Raw genomic sequence first — 20840 nt, forward strand, 5'->3', positions numbered from 1 at the left:
GTTGATTTCAAACCAACATTTTGATTGATAAATGAGAAAATAAAATTTAAAAAAAGTCAATTTATTCAATAAAGATTAAAAAAGAACCTTTTTTTATTAATTATATTGTTGTATGTTTGAGACGGAAACGCCACAGTACTTAAAGTGCACTGTCTCAGGTTCGAGAAACTAAATCATAAGCGGCTCTATTTGCCGAATGAAAAATCTGTTCAGTGATTGGATTTGTCATTCCTCTCTTTGACGATGGACTAACCACCTATCTCGGAGTATACTTTGTTAAGAAACTTCCTCTTAGGGGAAAACACAATCGTCCTCAATGGGCCGTAAAAAGAGAAAATAAAATTTCTATTGAGAACCAATGGGCAACACCCCCTTTTCGAATAAAAAGTTCGAATGTCCTTTAAACTCATTAAAATAGTTTTATAATATATTAAATAACTAATTAATGAAAAAAAAAGGATTAAATTTTTTTCTAAATGTGGTTTTGGTTTTATATACTACTAGTCAGTAGTATATGTTATCTTAATTTATCAATGTTTTATGTTAAAAATTTGAAATTCAATTGTGCTTAGTCGGTGATAAAGACAGCTAGAGGGCGTTGTGCATAGATTTTTAATTCGGCGTCTGTCATCTGATTCACCACCCAGAGTCGTGTTTGAGTGTGCGCGCCAAGCGTTAGTGTGTTTTTGTCTGTTTGTCCATTGCAGTGCACAATTCTTAGACGTTATTACCTGGTGCTGTTATTTGTTATCATAAAACTGCAATCTTATTCTGTTCGGACCAGAAAATCAATACAGGAGATATTGAACGAGATATATAAACGACATTATTTACAAATGATGTAGAAAGTACTTGGACTGTGGTAATACCGATTGATTTTGGCCACGCTTTTTAGCTAATAATCTCCAGTCATTCGAATAACTCTTACTAAGTGAGTTTTATCTCAATTAATGTATAATAATTTTAAATGTAGAAATACATATTTCTGATAAAAGTATTCGTAAACTCTAAACGGTATTTTTTCTATTTCAATTATTTTATTTGCAAGTAATAATTAGTAAATTTATGGAATTTTTAGCTTATTAATTAATTTCAGCATTTATGACAATTCTGTAGTGTTTGTATAGTTATTAAAGAATATTATTTTAGTGCAGCTATAGAAAATGTAAAAATTTAGTGTTCAATATCAGAATTTATCTCTTGTTATCATTGTATTTTTATTGGACTTTTAACCATGAAAATTAAGCGTGGGTGTATTTTCTAATTTGTTAAATCATGATTAATCGCATATTAATCATAACAATTAACTTAGTATGTTTTCAATGAATTGTTTAGAGATAATTAAAAATAGGTGTTGTTGTATATAACTTTAAATTATTATATAGACATAATTTAAATTTTTGTATGATAAAAAATTAAAATATAATATAAATGCATACTAATTTTCACATTGTTGCTGTAAAATTATTTATAAAAATGTAGATCTTATGTACTGATTTTTTGAAGTTTAATTTATAGTCATATTTTTTTTTTTAATTTCTTATATTTTAGAGAAAAAAAATGTTTTTTGAGAGAAATTTAATCATGATTATATGAGATAGATATTTAAATAGCGTTTCTCTTTGCAATATAAATAATAAAATTAAGTTCTATAAAACTAATTTGTACAAAGATTTTTTAATTGTATACTTCATATTCTTAATTGTAAATAACACCTGTCAATGGTGGTAGTGTATGTATGACTTAAGGGAGGATGTAAGAATATTCAGTTCCTTATGACAGTTAATAAGTGTCCTTATAAAGATTTATACAAAATATATGTATGTTCAAAATGGTATAAGGGTAATAGTATCCTCTTAACTTTTTTACTTTGACTATATTCATGATATCAATGTAAACAAATCTCCTTAGATTTAATAGTAATGACAATAATAGCAATGTATGTAGTAGTAATTTATTATGTATTGTGTAATTATCCCCAGTCTTCAATGTTTAATCCAGGTATACTTCAGGGAGATTAAAGCCTCTGATATTTTTAGCACCCCTAGCAATCTTATTGTAACAATGATAACTATTTTAAAAAGTTGATGTGATTTTTCATGTAGTATTGAATTGAGAATCATTTATTTTTTAAAGTAATTTGATAAAAAAAAATATTGAAATATTGTTTTTTCTGCTTGCGCTAATGCTTAGAGCTCAAAAAAATAAATTCTGAATTCAACATTGTCGGTCTGTTTCTATTATTAAATTCCAAGAGTCAATATTTCTATTTTCTTGTAGAGTAGTAATCCTTGATTGGATGGAGAATTTGTGAAGGGTTCCATAAAAAACAAAATAAAATTCTTTATTTTGTCTTTTTATCTAATCATTGCATTGATATAAATTATTATATTATTTTATACATTTTTATTTTATTACAAATAAAATATATAATAATATAATAATTATTTTATGTACAATTATTGTACATAAAATATAATAAAATAGCATAATTTTATATAACCTATATTGACTTATTTTTCAGTAATATTGTGGTCGGATTCATAAAATAAACTTTCTATTAATATCTTATTTTTTTCTAAATAAAATGTTAAATTGTCAAATAAAAATGAATGAATAACAAAAAAATGTAAAAATCAAAAAGATGTGTTCTATACCAGTTAAATTAAATAATTATTAAATCAAGCTAAAAGAAATGTTATTCATTTTCACTTCTTGTTTTTTACTAAATTTTAAATACTCAAACATGTGTAAATTGATAGATTTGAGGGTTTTGGATGACATATACAATGCATATAAATTTATTAACTAATTTTTTTATACTGTAAAATCGATTGATTTGATTTATCATCAGGGTAATTAAATTCGCATTTAAATTAAGGTATAGAATAAGCGTGTACATTTGCTCCTATAGGGGAAATGGTTGTTGGTATTTTTATATATTTTAGAATTACCAAGAATATTGCAAATAGACTAAAGAAATTCTCTTATTTTCCACCTAGAATCGACCCAGTTATAGTGTGTGGATTAAAAAAAACACGTTTCTTAGTTGACTTTGCGGCTTCTCTCAAGATGTCCATAAATACATATTTTATGAACAATCGTTTTTATTGAGAAATAATGTACAATATAATTAGTGCTTTATTGCTACATGACCCGTTTAAATGATTTGGCCTTGACCGCTGGGGTTTAAATTTTCAAGTAATTGAGTTGTCTATGTAAAAGCAATTTTTTTACAAATAACCATACACGTTTGGAACAGCTTGTACAACTAGGAACAATTAATGTATTTATGAACACAATATAGGCTTTTGGTGTAAGAAAAAATACGATAGTGATTCCTTATTGACCAACTATAAATTGACCTTGGTAAATTTATTTCCCGATGTACTTAAAAGACTTTATTTGGTTGATCATTTGTCCATGAACCTGAAACTATAATTCAAATCTTAAATTATTTATTTTAAATATATGTATATTTAAATCTTCTAATTGCTTTTTGAGTTAAAATTTATTGTTTTTGTCAGTATAATACTTAATTCCATTGAATCCATTCGATGAAATAGAACTACCAGTAATTAAGAATTTAAGAGGTAAAACGTATACATAATGTTAAATGAATATCTTCTAATATGATTATATTTTTATCGAGTTGAATTTCGAAATTGGGTTTGATAAACTATACATTTTAAAATTATATACTATTGTTTCATTAGATTTCTTCTTTATTGAATTAAACAATGGTTTTGTTAGCCAACAACAAGTATTTAATGACACATAAGATATCGAATCATTCAAGAATTCTCCTGACAATATGTTATTAAGTAAATTTTTAAGTTAAAATAATCTTTAAATAACCCAATTTATCCTTGTTAAATTTGTATATCGTTGAAAATGACTTATTAATTAGACATTGTAGTAAAAGACTATTTTAAACTTAATTATAAACATATTTATTAGGACTTATATACTATAATAATAATTAATCACTTGTGGCTAATTAATTAAATAAAATTAATACTATATTAAAAATATTTTTAATTTAAAAAATAAAAAATATAAAATTCAAAAAGCCACAAAAAATTACTGAAAAACGTATTTTGGAAACAATGTTACCATAATCAACGCTAAACACATACTAGCTGATCAATTTACTGTATTTTAAACTGTCATTAACTTTTAAGAATCATCCCTTATAACTTATTGGGATATTAACATTATTTTTTCAATTAACAACATACATAATTAACTAGCTTATTCAATAGATTATGATATAAAAAAAATGACGACTCCATAACTAGTTTTGGACCAGTATATCGGAAGATATTCTTATTTTTATGTCTAAGCGGTAGGAAAAATTAAACTGAGAAATGACAACTGATTAAAATAACACCCACGTCTCGCTCCAGCCACAAATATAAAATGCTTATAACTTCTGAAAGTTGATATCGACCTGTAATATTCTTAATTAGATTGAAAAAATAAAATTGACATTCCAATAAGTTAAACATCTCAATAAGGAATGATTTTAAAAAGTAAATAATAGTTTGTAAATCAAGAAATATATGTAACTAAATAAAAACAAATATTTTTTTTGTATTGTATTTATTTTGCGAGTAATTGAGTGGTTTATTATAAACTTATTACTCTGTATATAGACGTCCCACGTAAGCTCCAGATATATATGTATATATACATATCTATCTTATAATAAAATTTGTTGACTTTTTTTACTTTCGTTTTAATGTATTACTATCGCTGGGTTCTCTCAAAATAGTCTTAATCTTTCAAAAAATATTATGAAGATTATATTTCTTACTTAAGACTGTACTTTCGTTATATATATTCGAATCGTTAAAATAATTCAAAAAGGCGTATAGTTAAACAGCTAGGTTATTTATTATGTTTGGAATCGAATTGGTCACTCTGGTAATTGATGTTTATAGTTTTGGAAAACTACAACCTCAAATTTCATACATTTAAATATTTAAGTTTTTAAAATGAACAGTAAACTAAAAAAATTCTTTCTCATCCAATGCATCGTATTCTTATGGACACATTTTTGTTTGATAAAAAAAAAATTTTTGACATTAAGATCCATCAGACAACATACTATAGTTTTAATTTTGAATGCGCTACTAATTTCCGACATGTGCTTGCGTATGTTATGATTCCAGAGTTCAGTTAAACTAAATTAGTTAATAGCAAGAAGTCCGTAAAAAGTCGACAGCACATTAATGTGTTGGAAGAAAGTGAACTAACGAATATCTTGACCGTTATTATAGGATTATTATATTTTGTAAATAAAGTCTAAAATGCCCTTTGGCTTACCGATTAAATACGCATGTAGTTTTTTAATCCAATATAACATTCAGTTGTTTATGTGAAGTCCTGTTGCTGACATGCGATTTTACGTCTAATTTAAATATTATTTCACCGTTTAAAACAATTGATAATTTTTATTATCCCACACTTAAAAACACATTATAGAGTTCTGTTTTCTCTACTGAGGTCATCTATAAATATATACTTTTGTCACGTTTTTAATAAAATTTAAAAAAGTCAGGTATTTCAATTACTTTTACTTATCACATTTACCGATTTCTTTTTTCCATATATATTGTTTTACCAAAAAATAACGCAATGTATTTTTCATTTTGAGTGTAAATTATTTTTCTTTAATTTTTATTTTACTGTAAACTTTTAATATTTATGACTAAATGCGATAGTCTTGTTCCGCTGTAAACGGCTTACATTATAATTGTAATTATAACAATGTAAATAATACAAATGACATTCTAATATAGATAAATTATTCAACTAAAATGATACGCATCTGTGGAATATTCTCTATTTTTATAGGCGAAGTACTTTTATGCCTCTGTACAATCCGAGGTTAAAACAAATTTTTTTATTTTCGTTATATTAAGTGTTATTTATAATACCCTATAATTGAACGTTGGCCCATACAAACAATATTATAATTAATTTAAACACTTATTCATTTGTTGTCCTCAGGTCAATACTTATCTACATTTTGATGTTATCGAATATTGTAGCTTTACATTGTTAATACTAGATAGTGGCTAATTATGTGTACAAATCGTTAGTAAAATTATATTTGCTCAATTTCAAACGACCACTAAGAAATGAAATAACAAATAAATTATTAAGCGACTTACTGGTGACGAGTGGCGAGACAAACAATTTTTGTTTGTGACTCACAATTTAGCATAACNAAATTATATTTGCTCAATTTCAAACGACCACTAAGAAATGAAATAACAAATAAATTATTAAGCGACTTACTGGTGACGAGTGGGGCGAGACAAACAATTTTTGTTTGTGACTCACAATTTAGCATAATATTTTTCTAAGTATACTTGATTGTTTAATTTTTTTACGAAGTCTCTTTGTTAAAACTGGTGACTTTTTTTTATTGAACGTGACGTTAACTTAACCAAGTAGATAAATAAGTATATTTGTTATAAATTCCTGTTAAGTCAGTCAATTGAGCATTGTGTTAGCTTTTAATTTTAAATCAATAACAGTGAATGTTAATGTGTGAGATGCTTTTAAGAGACTTTTAAAAAAAATTAAATTAACTAAATTTTTTTTTATTATGAACTATAAAATGAATTGTATATCCTTGAAATAAATTATTGTTAATGTATTTTTAGAATTGATAGGAATAAAAGATTGTACAACTTTTTAGCTTATAATTATTGTTGTTGATATTTGCAAAACACAATAATGAAATTTTAATACTCTTATGTTTAATTGAGATGACAGTTTTATGATAATTGTATGCACTGTTAAGTATATTTCAAGGAAACATACAGTATACTATTTCGAATATTGTATATAAATACAGCACATCACTACACGTGTTCAATGGACAGTTTATTACGTGCATGTGTGTGGGATTTATTGGTGAAATTCCAAGGGTCTTCCATGGTCGCGCAGGAAGCACGGTTGATTTTTGAATCTTTTTTAGACGTAGACGCACTCAAAACGCACACAATAAAACGTCGAAAATACTTTTCTTTGTTACTATGATGTGTACATAGAGCTATATCTTGATCAGTTGCTGCGGATTGCTGCAAATGTCCTCACGTACTTTGCCTTACATCATTACAGAGCACCGTAGTAAATTTAATTCGGCATTGTCGTCATGAAGTGTGTTTGGTATGCCAAACCGCTATCGTCCATAATATGCCCAGGTCATTTAAACACGACTATACAACGATCAATATCTACTTTTCCCATTTACTTTTTCTTACATTACACGCATTAGTTACTTTATTCTGATTCGATCTCTTCAAGGTCTGATATATTTTTTTTTTATCTGTAAATAATTTCTGAAATTATTCTCAGTAATAGCCCTCTTCTCGTGAAAACATTTAAATTATATTTTCGGTTATGATTTGAGGTATCTGATTTTTTTATGTTTTTACGTGTCTTTGGGTATAATACAATAAATAAGTATTACTTACGTGAAAAAATGATGAATTGAACTTGGTTATGTAATTTTTTACTAATTCAAAAGAACAATTGACGTGCTTTAAGCATGGAATTTAATGATTAACTATTTAAGTGTAGAAAAATAAATACCTTTGCACAAAAAAATACCAATTAAATTATATTTATTGTGATTCATGGGTTTGTCACGCACGTAAAATTAATTTTTAATAGAGATCGATAATAGTTTGATAACACATTTTGGTTATGCACTGATTCCCCGTTGGTTTTAACATAGGTGAATACTGTATTGTGCTCGCCAAAAATCTTGATTTTGAAATTCATTGAATTTTTAAATTTTTGAAACATCAGGATCTGAATCTCGATGTTATTTTTTATTGGATACCTTATTTTAAGTGTCATTCATATAAAATGATTTTGTGTCTGTAATTTTATTTAGTTATGACGTTGACATTATTGACCTTTAAACTATATTTTGTAACTACTTAAAAAAGGAGAAAGTAAACCGCATAATATTGTATTTATATTCTATAGTTTATTATGTCTATAAATTATTTTTGAAAAATATTACATTTTTTGTGGGTCGCCGAGATACCTTTTTTCGTTGGACACATTAATGACAACTAATATTAAGACAATAGAACATGGGCAACAGTGTTATTTATAATGCATATGCGGGAAGAACGAACAAGACTGAGTAAAATACTACATAATATTATATAGACAACAAGCATAAAAAAACCGGTTCATTTTGCCGGGTCATACCTGTGTCAAGGGTACAACACTCACAGAAATTACGCTGTTTTTGTACCATATCCTGTTCCGTTTTTTTCATTCTTTGTGAAATACGCTTACTTTCTTTTTAGGTTTGTTTCCTTTGTAATAGTTTTTCGATTTTAAACAGTACAAGACAATTAAAAAACGTTGCGTGTGGTTAAAGATGCACCCCCTACTACAATGGAAGTTGTTTGCACTTCGACTAGTATATTATCGTTCCTATCTGCAACGTTTGTATTGTAAAAAGGTCTCGGATATAAATATTATTATATTGTTCTTTTATTGATTAGCATATCTTTCTATAAATCCTAACACTAAATCTATAAGTTGAGCTGCCTTAGTCAATAATTATTGTCATATTGAATAATAAAATATTAAGCATTGTCGTGAAATTCAGTCAATAATAAATCATTGTGTTATGGTATCATTTTTAATATTTGACTAAAGTCTCTACTGGACTCATGACTGTCTTTCAATTCTCCTGTGTTTATTTAGAGTATGTATGCGTCATAACATAACGCGAGCATTGTAAGTCTATAATAATAATTATGTAAGTATACTTACATTGAATAATACACTAATGTTATTCTCAAGTTTATGTAATCACATCAAGAGTGTTATTGTTAATATACCCATGTATCAATTACCTAAAATAAAAACCAAAATATTGTTGTGCAGTACCCGAAAATCGCTTAAAAAGCGAAAACGGGTCCCGAATAAACTAGTTATGTAGATGCTTTATTTTGTATTATCAATAGCAACATAACATTTTCATTACATTATATGATAGTGTTCATTACACATTTTATTAAAGACGTTTGCTTAATCAGTTTTTAATTTGCAATTTTGATTACGGCAGGCCTCTTTTGTAGACTATTATTGCAAAAGCATATAATAAAACCGACTAATCTTGCGAATCTCAGATCAAAACTGGTTTTAAGAGGTATTTACCATCTAAAATTATTTACTGCGTTATTCGCTTAACTAAACTCGCGTCATAATTTTTGCTTCTTGCGTATTAGAAAAGTAGCAATGTCTGTGAAGACTATTATCCCATACACTTTTCGGGTTTAGGACCCGTTAAGTCGTAATTCACGATTACTTATATTCAACTTACTCTGCAAGAATGTATATTCTGATGATCATTTACGAAGCAATAGAGTACAGTGTAATATTCTTAAGCGAAAGATGAGAATGTTTAGTTATTAACACAGTTTGTAATGTAAGCAAAAATCATCATAAATCTAAATTTAATAGTAACCTTATGTTATTGAATTTCATTTTTTTTTTTACCGCGTCAAGTTTCATTATATATTTTTTAATATAAAGGTTATTTTACAATTCTTATTAAGTATTTTGAACACGTTCACTTGTTGAGATTCGATTGTATTTGTACTACTAGCTAAGTCCAAATAATAATAATGAAGTAGGGTCGTTTAATTTTTCATAGAAATGATACCCGTATTTTCGAACTATCATCGTTACTATGCGTTGTGTTAGTTATCAGTGAACAGTTTTAGCCATACATTGGTTTATTATTGAAAAACACGGCACCAAATTACAATTCAACATTTATAAATAGAAAATACCATTTAATTGTCCATTTGTTTTGTCTCGCTTAAACGTTCTGAGAATGTTTACATCTTTGATCTTTATTTATACAATTGATTATTTTTATCACTTACGATATAATTTTAATTATTAATTTACAAGTAAAACACTTCTGTTATAACTTTTTTTAGTATTGATAAAAAATTAAGTTCTTTAAAATTTAACTTTCGCTTCAACAAAATAATTATATATTTTCTCTTAACTTGATCAATTAATACAATTTCAAATGAGTCATGTATCAATGAATGAGAAAAAACTATTGTATTTTAAGTATTAATTGGGTTGTACTCCTCTATGACTTAACAAGTAATGATACTCGAAATCTTATTGAACTGTATTTTTCAGAGTTAAAAATTATATAGGTTGTGCAACATATTTATTTTAAAATGTATTTAAATATAATATTAATATCAAATTTTTGAGCTATTAATATTTGTTTTATTGTTAACAGCAATTATTTTTAATGAACAATTTATTACGTAATTCCTTTATTTTTACTAATTAGCGATTTTTTTTTAAATTTTTAATTTATCTGAAAATTCTAAGACCAGATTCGGAATTATATTATCTGGTACAAAAAATTTTTGATTTTTTATTGTGCAATGTTATTTAATAATTCAAAAGGGTTATAAGATCCTTTTTATAATCCTGAGTGTACAAAGAGCTAGTCAATAAATTAGCATGAAATAAGAAATAATCGATAACTTAAAGTCGTAAATTTTATCCATAAAATGAACCAAGCAGTCAGTTTTTATTCAATTAAAGTGTAACTTATGAATATAACTGTTAAGTAATAATCAATTTGATGTACAAATAATAGTTTAAATTTTCAATACTAAGAATACAATTGAGCGAACGACGAGATTAAATACGATTATATTAAATTTTTATAATAAATAAATAATATTCCAAGAGCAATGTAGGTACTGGCTGTGAATTATAATGTGCGAGTAAATATTGCAAAAGATACAGTTATATGTTAAATATGCGCAAAAATGGCGCAGTGAGTCTGTCAAATAAAAAGAAAATGTGACAAAACAATACAGTTAATAGTTCAGGTTAAACCCAATTGAATGACGAAAAACGAAGTGAAGGGCTTGAAAATATTTGAATAGGCAACAGCTCCATTTCTGGTTGGATGCATTATCAACAACTAATACTAATTACCAGTGTGACCAATTTTAAAAGCTTTTTTCATGACGTTCAAGTTTAGACATTGATTTTTTTAACTTAGGCTCTACAATGGAAAGTAAATTGTAACATCATATCAAAAATTTATAACAACTCCTTTGTAAATTAAGTTATATAAATATAAATATATTTTTAATTTTAAATAATATTAGCCACAAATGATTAATTCTTATTATAATATTTGAAAATCATGTCAAGGGTATAATACGGGGTTTATTCATATACATTGTTCTTGTAATTTCAATAGACACGTTTTATAACGTTTATAATGTAACACGAGTTCTCACTGAAACAAAAATTACTTTGTACTCAAATATTATTAAAGAAACTACTATTTTGATTATGACATCATTGTCTGGTACTTATATGCCAATGCACTGTAATGCCTAGTATATGTTATATTATAACATATACTATGTATTATACATTCAGTCTACAGTAATCTTTGTGTATCAATAGTATTGCAAATTTTATTTTTATTGATTAATAATGCTTTACTAATAAGAATGTAGGTACATTTTTTAAGTTGGTGTTTTATATAAAACTGTTTTTCTGTTGGCAATTGTGATCTAATATAATTATAGCTACTGTCATAATTTAAACATTCATACTTGATAGTTCTATCATTTATAATAAAATATTATCTAAAGCTGTAATAACCATCCTAGTAATGAAGAAAATAAAATATTTATTTATATAAATGTTATATGAAACTTTCTCCAGTTGCCATAAGACAAAAATCAAATATAAAGAATGCGTAAAATGATCAATATATTCTACAAATTATAAAATAATTTTATAATAGTTTTTTATGAGGTGAAATCAATTATTTTGGTTTGTTTTTATGTATCTGTGTCATCACTAGAGCGAACAAAATATATTGATATCTAATTATTTTTGTGAACGTTTTATAGTGACAGCGAACATGTGCTCTTTAGTCACATAAGCAATAAGAATTTTTCCGTGATCTTATATAATTCTGACTTAACTGTATTTGTTTGAATCGACTTATATAAATTATATAATTGTTTATTAAAAGTATCAAATCATACACTGATTGATCAAGTGTATTAGCCTACTCTGACCAAATACTATTTCTAAGTATTTTTATCAAAAAATGCTAAATAATTGAAAGGTTAAACAACTTAACTAATTTTATTATTCATTGAAATTATATTTGAGTCTACCAGAAATAATTCGGGTTTTAATGCACTTATAAGATTAATGCTTAAACCTTGTTTTTATATAGTCGTTATTTATTGGTTTGCACGAAATGAAAGTATTGTTATTGTTAAAAAAACTGTCGCTACTTATGCTAATAAATGGCACCACGATGTAAAAAGTAAAAGATTTCTGGAGTGTACCTTTCAAATAAAAATCTTCCTTGACCCTTCACTGACAATAGAGTACTTAAAAATTGCAACTCTCGACTGGTTTGCATTTTTTTTACTCTATGACTCATCGATTCACAAATCGGTGTTTACCAAAATACTTTTACCTCGTCAACTCAACCATCGCTGTACCCACGCAATTCGGCTACAATCTTAGATAGGTTTCTTCTAGTTTGATGTCATACGACAGTATTTTACCTATACGAAAACAAAACATTCATTAATTAGATTGAAAAAAATATACTTCTTATTTGTCTAGATTTATGATTGCTTTCACTATATTTCGATTAAATCATAGCAAGTTCTCGTACGTATGTAAATAATAAACATACTTGTAATTTAATCTTAATATGCATAAAAGTTCTGGTTTTTTATTTTATAAGTATCTAATGCAACCCCGTGGAAGCTCTCGTTTTTTGCTATTCTCTGCTTCACAATAACAGCGTAGTCATCTATTTGCTCGTTTAAATAATGATAATAGTACATTAAAGCACAACACCTTGTTCAACCACGACCTGTTAGTCCCGTTACACAGTCCCGTATATCGTATTATAGTTAGGCTTGAGAGTGCTCGGGTATATAATAATGTTACTATAGGCGCGCAATCCTTCCCTCGATTCTCCTAGAAGAAGTTCCTGCCATTGTCATTGAAGTCGTGAGGTTCAACAACCATACTATTCTCTCTGTACGTACACTAATACTTACATATTACCGTACGGTGTACACGACTAGTAAAAAGATGGTTCCCTTCTACTCGATGTCGTTGGTTATAAAATCTGTATTGTCGTCCGTAAACGTATATGATGTGCCCGTGTGCATTTAAATATATACGTCTACGTATTGTATAGCTGCGAATTGCAAAATGTAGCTTTTAACTCGAAGCCACTGCACTGTGAAATTTTATTTATTAACAGCTAAAAAATCTAAAGAACGCCAATTTTCGTGTTTGATATTAGCTTGATTGACTCCTCTTGTCATACAGCTTGATTGATTTATCATTATTGACCACTAGATTTTTCCCAAAATAATAATTTCAAAAAAAAAATTTTTTTCCTTTTTTAGTGGTATCTATTTGTCGATTTTTGAGTGGTTAATAGTTTTAGGTCTATACGAGTACAAACTTTATTTTTTTAATTGTGACATGCATATTTAACAAGTTCCAATGATCCAACAAAGAAAATTACTCGTCTATAACAACTTTTCAACCAGTAGTTCGGGAGTTATGAATATTTTTATACCTACGTGGGAGGAGTAACGTGGCAAAGTGATGCATCATAATAAATAAAACACACCATACCTCACAATCAGTTTAAATTCGAAAATGTTTATAACTTCCGAAATACTGGTTTAAAAATTGTTATCCACTAGTAATTTTCTATTTTTTAAATGGGACCCTCTATAAGGGCTAAACCATAGACCTAAAACATATTTAACCACTCAATAATCGAGAAATAAATACTTATAAACAAAAGAAAATTCAACATTATATTTTTAGGAGAAATCAACGATAAATAAATCATCCGTATAATAAAAAAAATGAAACTATTAGTAGAATGTTGTCATTTTTACACTTTTGATTTAATTTCTATTAAGTGTATTTGTAAGTTATAATGTGCGACCATATCTTAGTAGTGTGTATTTATAAATATGACCAAGTATCGAAAGATTTGCATGTTTAAGAATGGTATTTTTCCAGCTAAATATTGAAAAATATCATTGTGTCGGATTATTTGTTGTATTGTTTAAGTGACTAATAAAATTATTTCCTGTTTTACAGTAACACGGGAGGACTAGTCGAAACAGATTAACCGACATCATGTCAGCTGGTTACAGGTCGGGAAATATGCCTGGTGAAATTCTATTTCAATGGTTCTCATGCTGCGTAAATCAACGAACCCAACAAGTAAGTAATTGGATTTTTATATCAGTAGAATTTAAGTATCTGTATATCAACAAAATATTAGATCTACGCCTTTTTTGTACTAGTTTTTTCCCACTCTATATTGTTCGAAAGTGTATAATGTACTGTAATTTGCAATGTTTTAATTATTAATCGCTATTCATAACCTACGGCTATTTAATAGAACGTTTATTTACATATAACCGATGATTAGTATACAATATAATTTACAATCGATAATTAATCTATTTTATAATAGACATAATTTATGAGTAGGATATCATTTTTTTTTTTTATAACACTGATACCCTTTGGTTAATTCTGTAAACGAATATCATAGAAAACATTTTTTACATGTTAAACATAGTACATAAGAAATTAAATTAAAATGTATTTCATGTTATTAAAATAAAGTGATGCTTTGATTAATTTCCCAAATATTACCTAAATATTAACTAAACCTTTTTTTTCTGATTAATTAAACATTTGTACGTTGAACACTTCTATTTGTTAGCATAATATATTAGGAATCAATTGAATTTACTTGCAATGATTACAATGTACATAAATGTCACTTTGTTCTTAAATTAGTTCTAGCCTTAAGTGTCTACGCAAGCACTTTTCATATCATTTGGTAAATTTTCAATCCTTGATGCGTAATTGTTGAACATTTTTAAAAAGGGGCTAAAAATATATTTGAATAGAATTTTTGAATCATTGCATTTCTTTAATTTTTAGCGTTACTTATTTTACTGATGTCCACCTATGTTTGCCACTTAAGCTGGAAGGTCGAATTTTTAGAGAATCTCAATTGACATGCCTTAAAGTATATTTCATAGTACAGACTTTTATCATAAAATATATTTTTATTCTAAAGGAAATTAGTGTTAATTTTAATTGTCTTGTTAAGTTATTATGTAATTAGCATATGTCATTCAAAAAAAATTATTAATTTTTTAACTTGTATTAAGTATTACTACTACTAAAAAATATACAAACATTTTTTAATACTATTACCATTTATTTGACACTAAAAATTATTTATATTCGGTAAATTCAAATAAATAATGTAAACTTAATATTGCAACACGTTGTGAGAAAAATATTTCATTTATTAAACTTTTATACAAGAATCTTATAGTGTACGTTTTCAAAAAAAAAATATATTCATTGTCCTATTATATTTTCAGTGTAGGTAGAATAAAAAATTTCAAGATTTGACAGAACCTTGAACTTTTTGTATGGAGACGTAAAATTACAATTCGAAGAGTCTAATAATTCATAAACAAATAATTGTTCATTCTAGTTAATCCGGTGAATAATGTAGGAAATGTATTCAAATGTAGGTTTTCTACTTGTGACTTATTATTATTAGGTTAAATATAATACTGTTATTATGCCATTATTATAAAACATTTCTATTTTTACGAATAGTTATCTAGTTGTGTAGGATAAGTTTACTAGTACCGTAGGAACTATTAAATATGCCATTAGTTTACAGCATAAAAAATATTCGATATTATGATTTATTTTACATAACTATAGTATGTAATAGTATGTAAGTTTTTAATAAAATAATGCAAGAAAAGTATAATTTTATTAAATCTTTTCAATGGATTTTAATTAGACATGAAATATCAAAAATTTAATCTAATACATATTTTCAATCGTGTCTTCACATGATCGACAGTTGATTTAAATCTTAATGGGTTCAACGTGCTTGTATCAAAATTAATCTTGTTCAGGGACATAGCTAAAAAATGATTGTGAAGGAGGTCTAAAATGTTGAGACCTTCAATCATATTCTATAAGAAACTTCACTTACCTATGCAAGAGCGTATTTAGAAATTTATAATGGGGGGTACAAAAAATGTTTTTTCACGGATAAGAAAGTACCAATAATAACATTTAGGTAACTTTTTTTTTGCTCTTGACAGTTTTTTTTTAATAAGATTTTGTATGATGAAAATTGAAAAAAAGAAGCCAAAAATACCACACATTTGATATTTTTTAACTTTTTTTTTTATTATTCATGTACTATACGTATATACAGTGTTATTATTTTAGTGCTAACTACTTGATTTTTCTTAAAATAATATTTAAGGTCGGAAAATTATTTTTAGTATGTTTTAGTTTCATATATTTCTTGATTTATTTGTTATTCATTTATTCCTTATAACAGTTTTAGTGTTAATTTAAACCCTAGTTAAATATGTATAATTACATATAAGAGATAATTAAAAAAAGTAATTAATAATTGATAACTCGAAAAATATAAGAAACTAAAAAATATCAAAAATAATTTTCTGAACTCCATTATAATTTTAAGAGAAATCCAGTGGTTAGCGTTATATATCGCCTTGAATCGCCTTGTATATCTTAATACACGTGCTGAAATGTTCATTTGTAAATAAACCTAAATAAAAATAATGTAATAATATTAAACATAATTAACAAATAAAATTTGACACTAATGTTTTAAATTTGTTTTTTAACAATTCTTCTAGATAACAGGTAATGTTATTTTTATAATAGATAGTTTATACATTTCATTAAAGACAAATTTGTATTTTTCAAAATAAATCGATTGGATTTATTAAATTGTTCATTTCAATATTTATATAATATAACTATTTGATATTCTAAATAGTAATTTTTAGTTATAATAAGCAAGTACTGGATGAGATAGAATTTATGTTTTTAGAATGAGACTGGTGTGATATTTTGAAATCACCAGTAATATTAAAATGATAGTTTATACGCTTCATTTTTTTAAAAAAACCTCCACTTTAAATAGTTTGATCGGTCCGTTTAACTTTCAAGTGTTGTCTTTATTATAATATATTATAAGATAGCTCCGTTATAGGTTTAAATGTTGAATATAGTTCGTAATTGGATATTTATATGTTCATTAGTAAACTCTATATAATTTTTCAGATAATTTTTTTAGGATTATAATAATTAAAATAAAATCATGATAATAATTGGTGTACCTAGGAGTTATCACATTAATTTAATTCCATACATATTTGCTTTTTAGTAATACTTGGTAAAAATAATCATACTTTAATTGGGGGGCCAGCCTTGGTCCAGAGCAAATTCATGCTGAGACCGCAGGCCATCATAACACCTCCTAGTGACGTATCTGATGTTGTTTATTATATTTTTTTAGGGAAAAAGCCACGTTAGACGAGTACGAATTGACCGATCGATGATTGGCGCACCCACGAATTTCCGACATACCGGTCATATTGGATCGTCTGATGTGGAAATGGGTTCGTCTAGGTTGAATGCTATTCACGGGCAAATGCAGTCCAAAGGCGGTTATGAAGCTATCATTGAGGTAATTATAAAAATCCAATATACTAGGTGACCTATTGTGTTTTGCAAATATTACTTATAATAATCTATTTACAATATCTATTATGTTTTGCACTACTAAAAATCAAATGTAATAATTACGATAATACTAAAATAATAAATACTTCTTAATTTGTTTATATTTTTTAATTATTTCAACGTAATTAATTTTATTTTAACTCTATATAAAGGTTTTTTTTTACAACACTTCTTCTGGTAATCCATATTCTACTGGTAATGAACGAATGATTCATGATAAACGAATTACCATTTGTAGATCGTAATGTCTTGTAAAATAAATACAATATATATTTCTAGATTTATCAGCTGTTAATTACATTTTAACATTATCTCTTATAACTTTTTGGGGCGTCAATTGATAAATTGACACCAAAAAAAAAAAAGTTTGAAGTTTTAAACCAACTTATAATTTTACCAATTTTGACCTATGGTTATAGTAGTAATAATTATGTGTTACGTTTAATTTTGTGTACATACAGAATGATATGAATGTGTTAAAACATTCATGAAATTTTGTATTTAACTAGACTCGCGCAATATCTATAAAAATATAAAATATTATATAATTCTTTTTTCTTTCTGGAAGTTAATAGTATCCTAAATTTTACAATTTTCAATAAAAAGTTTTTCCTATCTCCCTTCTTTCCTTTTAAAAATTTATCAACTTCGATTTTTAAATGGAAACATACATATTTAACCAGCTTATACAATAGGAAATTACGTAATTAGGAAAATTATAGACCGATAATAACTTTTGGACTAATACTTCGGAAGTTATATCATTTTTATACGTGGGCAAGAGGGGTAAAGCCAAGAAATATTTAATTATTATAATAGTCATACCCACGCACCTCTCTCTGTATATTTTATAATTGCCATAACTTAAGAAATACTGGCCCAATACTTGTTATCTACCTTTATTATTATTTTCTTAATCAGATCTTTTCCTATTTCATAAGCTAGTTAATTGGTATGTTACCATTTGAAAAATTAAAGTAGTCACCCTTATAAGGTATGAGGGAAGAATTTATAGTGTAATTAATAACAGATAAGTCGTGAAATGTATGAAACTAAAAATACAAAATTACTTCATTATTTTATTCATTTTGTGAGTAATTGAGTGGTTTATGATAAATGTATCACTTTAAATAAAGTAATTGATTGAGTTATTTTTCAAGTATTTATTTTTATCATAAGTGAATTATAGTTAAAAAATTTTACATTCTAAGTTTTCATTTTTGTTATAATTATAGTTAGTGTTAAAATTTTTAAATACTATACTTTTTTCTTAGTATGGTGTATTAAGTAATGATTTTAATTAAGTATGTTGTAATATTAAGTTTTTTTTCACAGGCTAATTGAACTCTATTCTGTGAATCATTAACTGCTGTGATTAAGGAAGTACTCATTAACCCAAGTTAAAATGATTTGTTACTCCATTTTTTTTTTTAATCTACAGACATATATGGATAATATAATGCATCAGTTAGCTCCTAGTTTTAATATCTCTGTTGGTTAGTCAACTATTATTATTACTGTATTAAGCTATTTTTTTACTATATTTTTAAATTTTATATGTATTGTGAAGTGGTTTGTTAGTAAAGTCTGTATATGATGAACTATCTTGACAAATGCTTGTGCCAACTAGTCGAGTTTTTATAATTATAATGATAGTTATTATTATTATTTATATAAACTAAATTTTAATGTTATAATTTGTTCATCTTATTTTGTTCATACATTTATTTTTTGGTAACAATGTTTATACAACAATAATAATATTGCTGATTATGAATCAAAATAATTATATTTGTACAGCTTTAAAGACTTAATTCGTATTACCTTAGATGATAAACCTGATATAAAAGTTTTGCTATTTAAATTTGTTAATTTTGATTGAATAAATTAATACCTTTTTATATTAAAAAAAAAAAACATATGTTTAATAAAGAAACATGATTTTGCATAGTTTAAAAAAAGATAATTAATTTTTGTTTGAATGAATTGAAAAAGTTAAATATTTGCTAGTACTATTAATTAATAGTTAAAAATTTCAACATTTTACACTGCCCATTACTTCTAAATGAAGTGTATTTGTGTTAATTTTATATTAAATTTTTTATCAAAAATGTTTAAATATACTATGTACTGATTTTGTATAACTAAAAATTGATCTGTTTAATATTTTTTTTGTTAAAATATATTTTACTTAAATTGAGAATGTTCAAATAGTATAGAATTATGTACAATTTAAATTTTATAGGCTTAAAAGTTAATTTATACTTGTTTTTTAATTAAATAATATTGTAAATGTGGATATTTATTATATTGCATAATTGCCGTGAAAGCATTATAGTATTTTAATCTCAAAAAATAAAAAATTTTGTTGGTAATAAATCAGTTTTTGGTATAACTTATATTTAACTTATATTAACTTAATATTAACGTAAATTCTATATAGAATTTCAATGTTGATTTTGAATCTTATTTCAGAATATCTTATTTGTTATTATTACTTTAAACAATGAATGTTTAATAAAAACATTCATGAACAACACAAATTACATGCATTTTTATGATATTTATAAGTTATAAATGTTAATAACGCTTTTTTTAGTAATATAGAGGTAATAATGTGAACAATTGATTAATTCTAAAATATTGATTACTGATTGCAATATTAATGTATTAGTTCTGCCTAGTGTTCTCTACGCAATTCTGATGTAGTACAATAATATAAAGAAAGTTAATGTCCATTGCTAGACTACTAAGATACTTCAGCGTGGCTTTCATTTGGCTATGTATGTAATCGTAGCCACTTGGAAGTCTAATATACTGTCTATTTGATATAAGCAATTCTGTATTCAGCGTTAAATACAAGGGCACCCATAAAGGAAAAGGCCGTCCCCTTCAAAAAATTAGGATAATTTAAAAAAAAACTTTTCTTTAGTTTACTATAGAATTCTAATTTACTGGATAAAATTTCGTGCCAACGCCAATAATAAAATGACATGCGTTAAAATTATAATTATTAACTAGTGTATAACTAGTTCTCTTATCAACAATTGTTACATCCATCCAACCATTAAGTTACGATATTGCTGTAT

The 20840-nt window shown here is 25.9% G+C and overlaps 2 protein-coding genes across 2 annotated transcripts in view; both read left to right on the plus strand.

The window, feature by feature from the left end:
* LOC126896988 (tight junction protein ZO-1) overlaps nucleotides 1–20840 on the plus strand; it is a 158164-nt gene that overhangs the window by 53779 nt on the left and 83545 nt on the right. The gene's annotated exons all lie outside the window — the stretch shown is intronic.
* LOC126897023 (CDC42 small effector protein homolog) lies at nucleotides 656–20052 on the plus strand. The gene is made up of 4 exons (XM_050670364.1): nucleotides 656–931; nucleotides 14230–14355; nucleotides 17525–17695; nucleotides 19087–20052. Exons 2-4 carry the CDS (start codon nucleotides 14269–14271, stop codon nucleotides 19093–19095), a joined length of 267 nt encoding a protein of 88 aa, XP_050526321.1. The 5' UTR covers nucleotides 656–931; nucleotides 14230–14268; the 3' UTR covers nucleotides 19096–20052.

This window comes from Daktulosphaira vitifoliae, unplaced genomic scaffold, assembly GCF_025091365.1.
Source record: "Daktulosphaira vitifoliae isolate Bord-2020 unplaced genomic scaffold, ASM2509136v1 Scaffold_1, whole genome shotgun sequence".
NCBI classification, from domain to species: Eukaryota; Metazoa; Arthropoda; class Insecta; order Hemiptera; family Phylloxeridae; genus Daktulosphaira; species Daktulosphaira vitifoliae.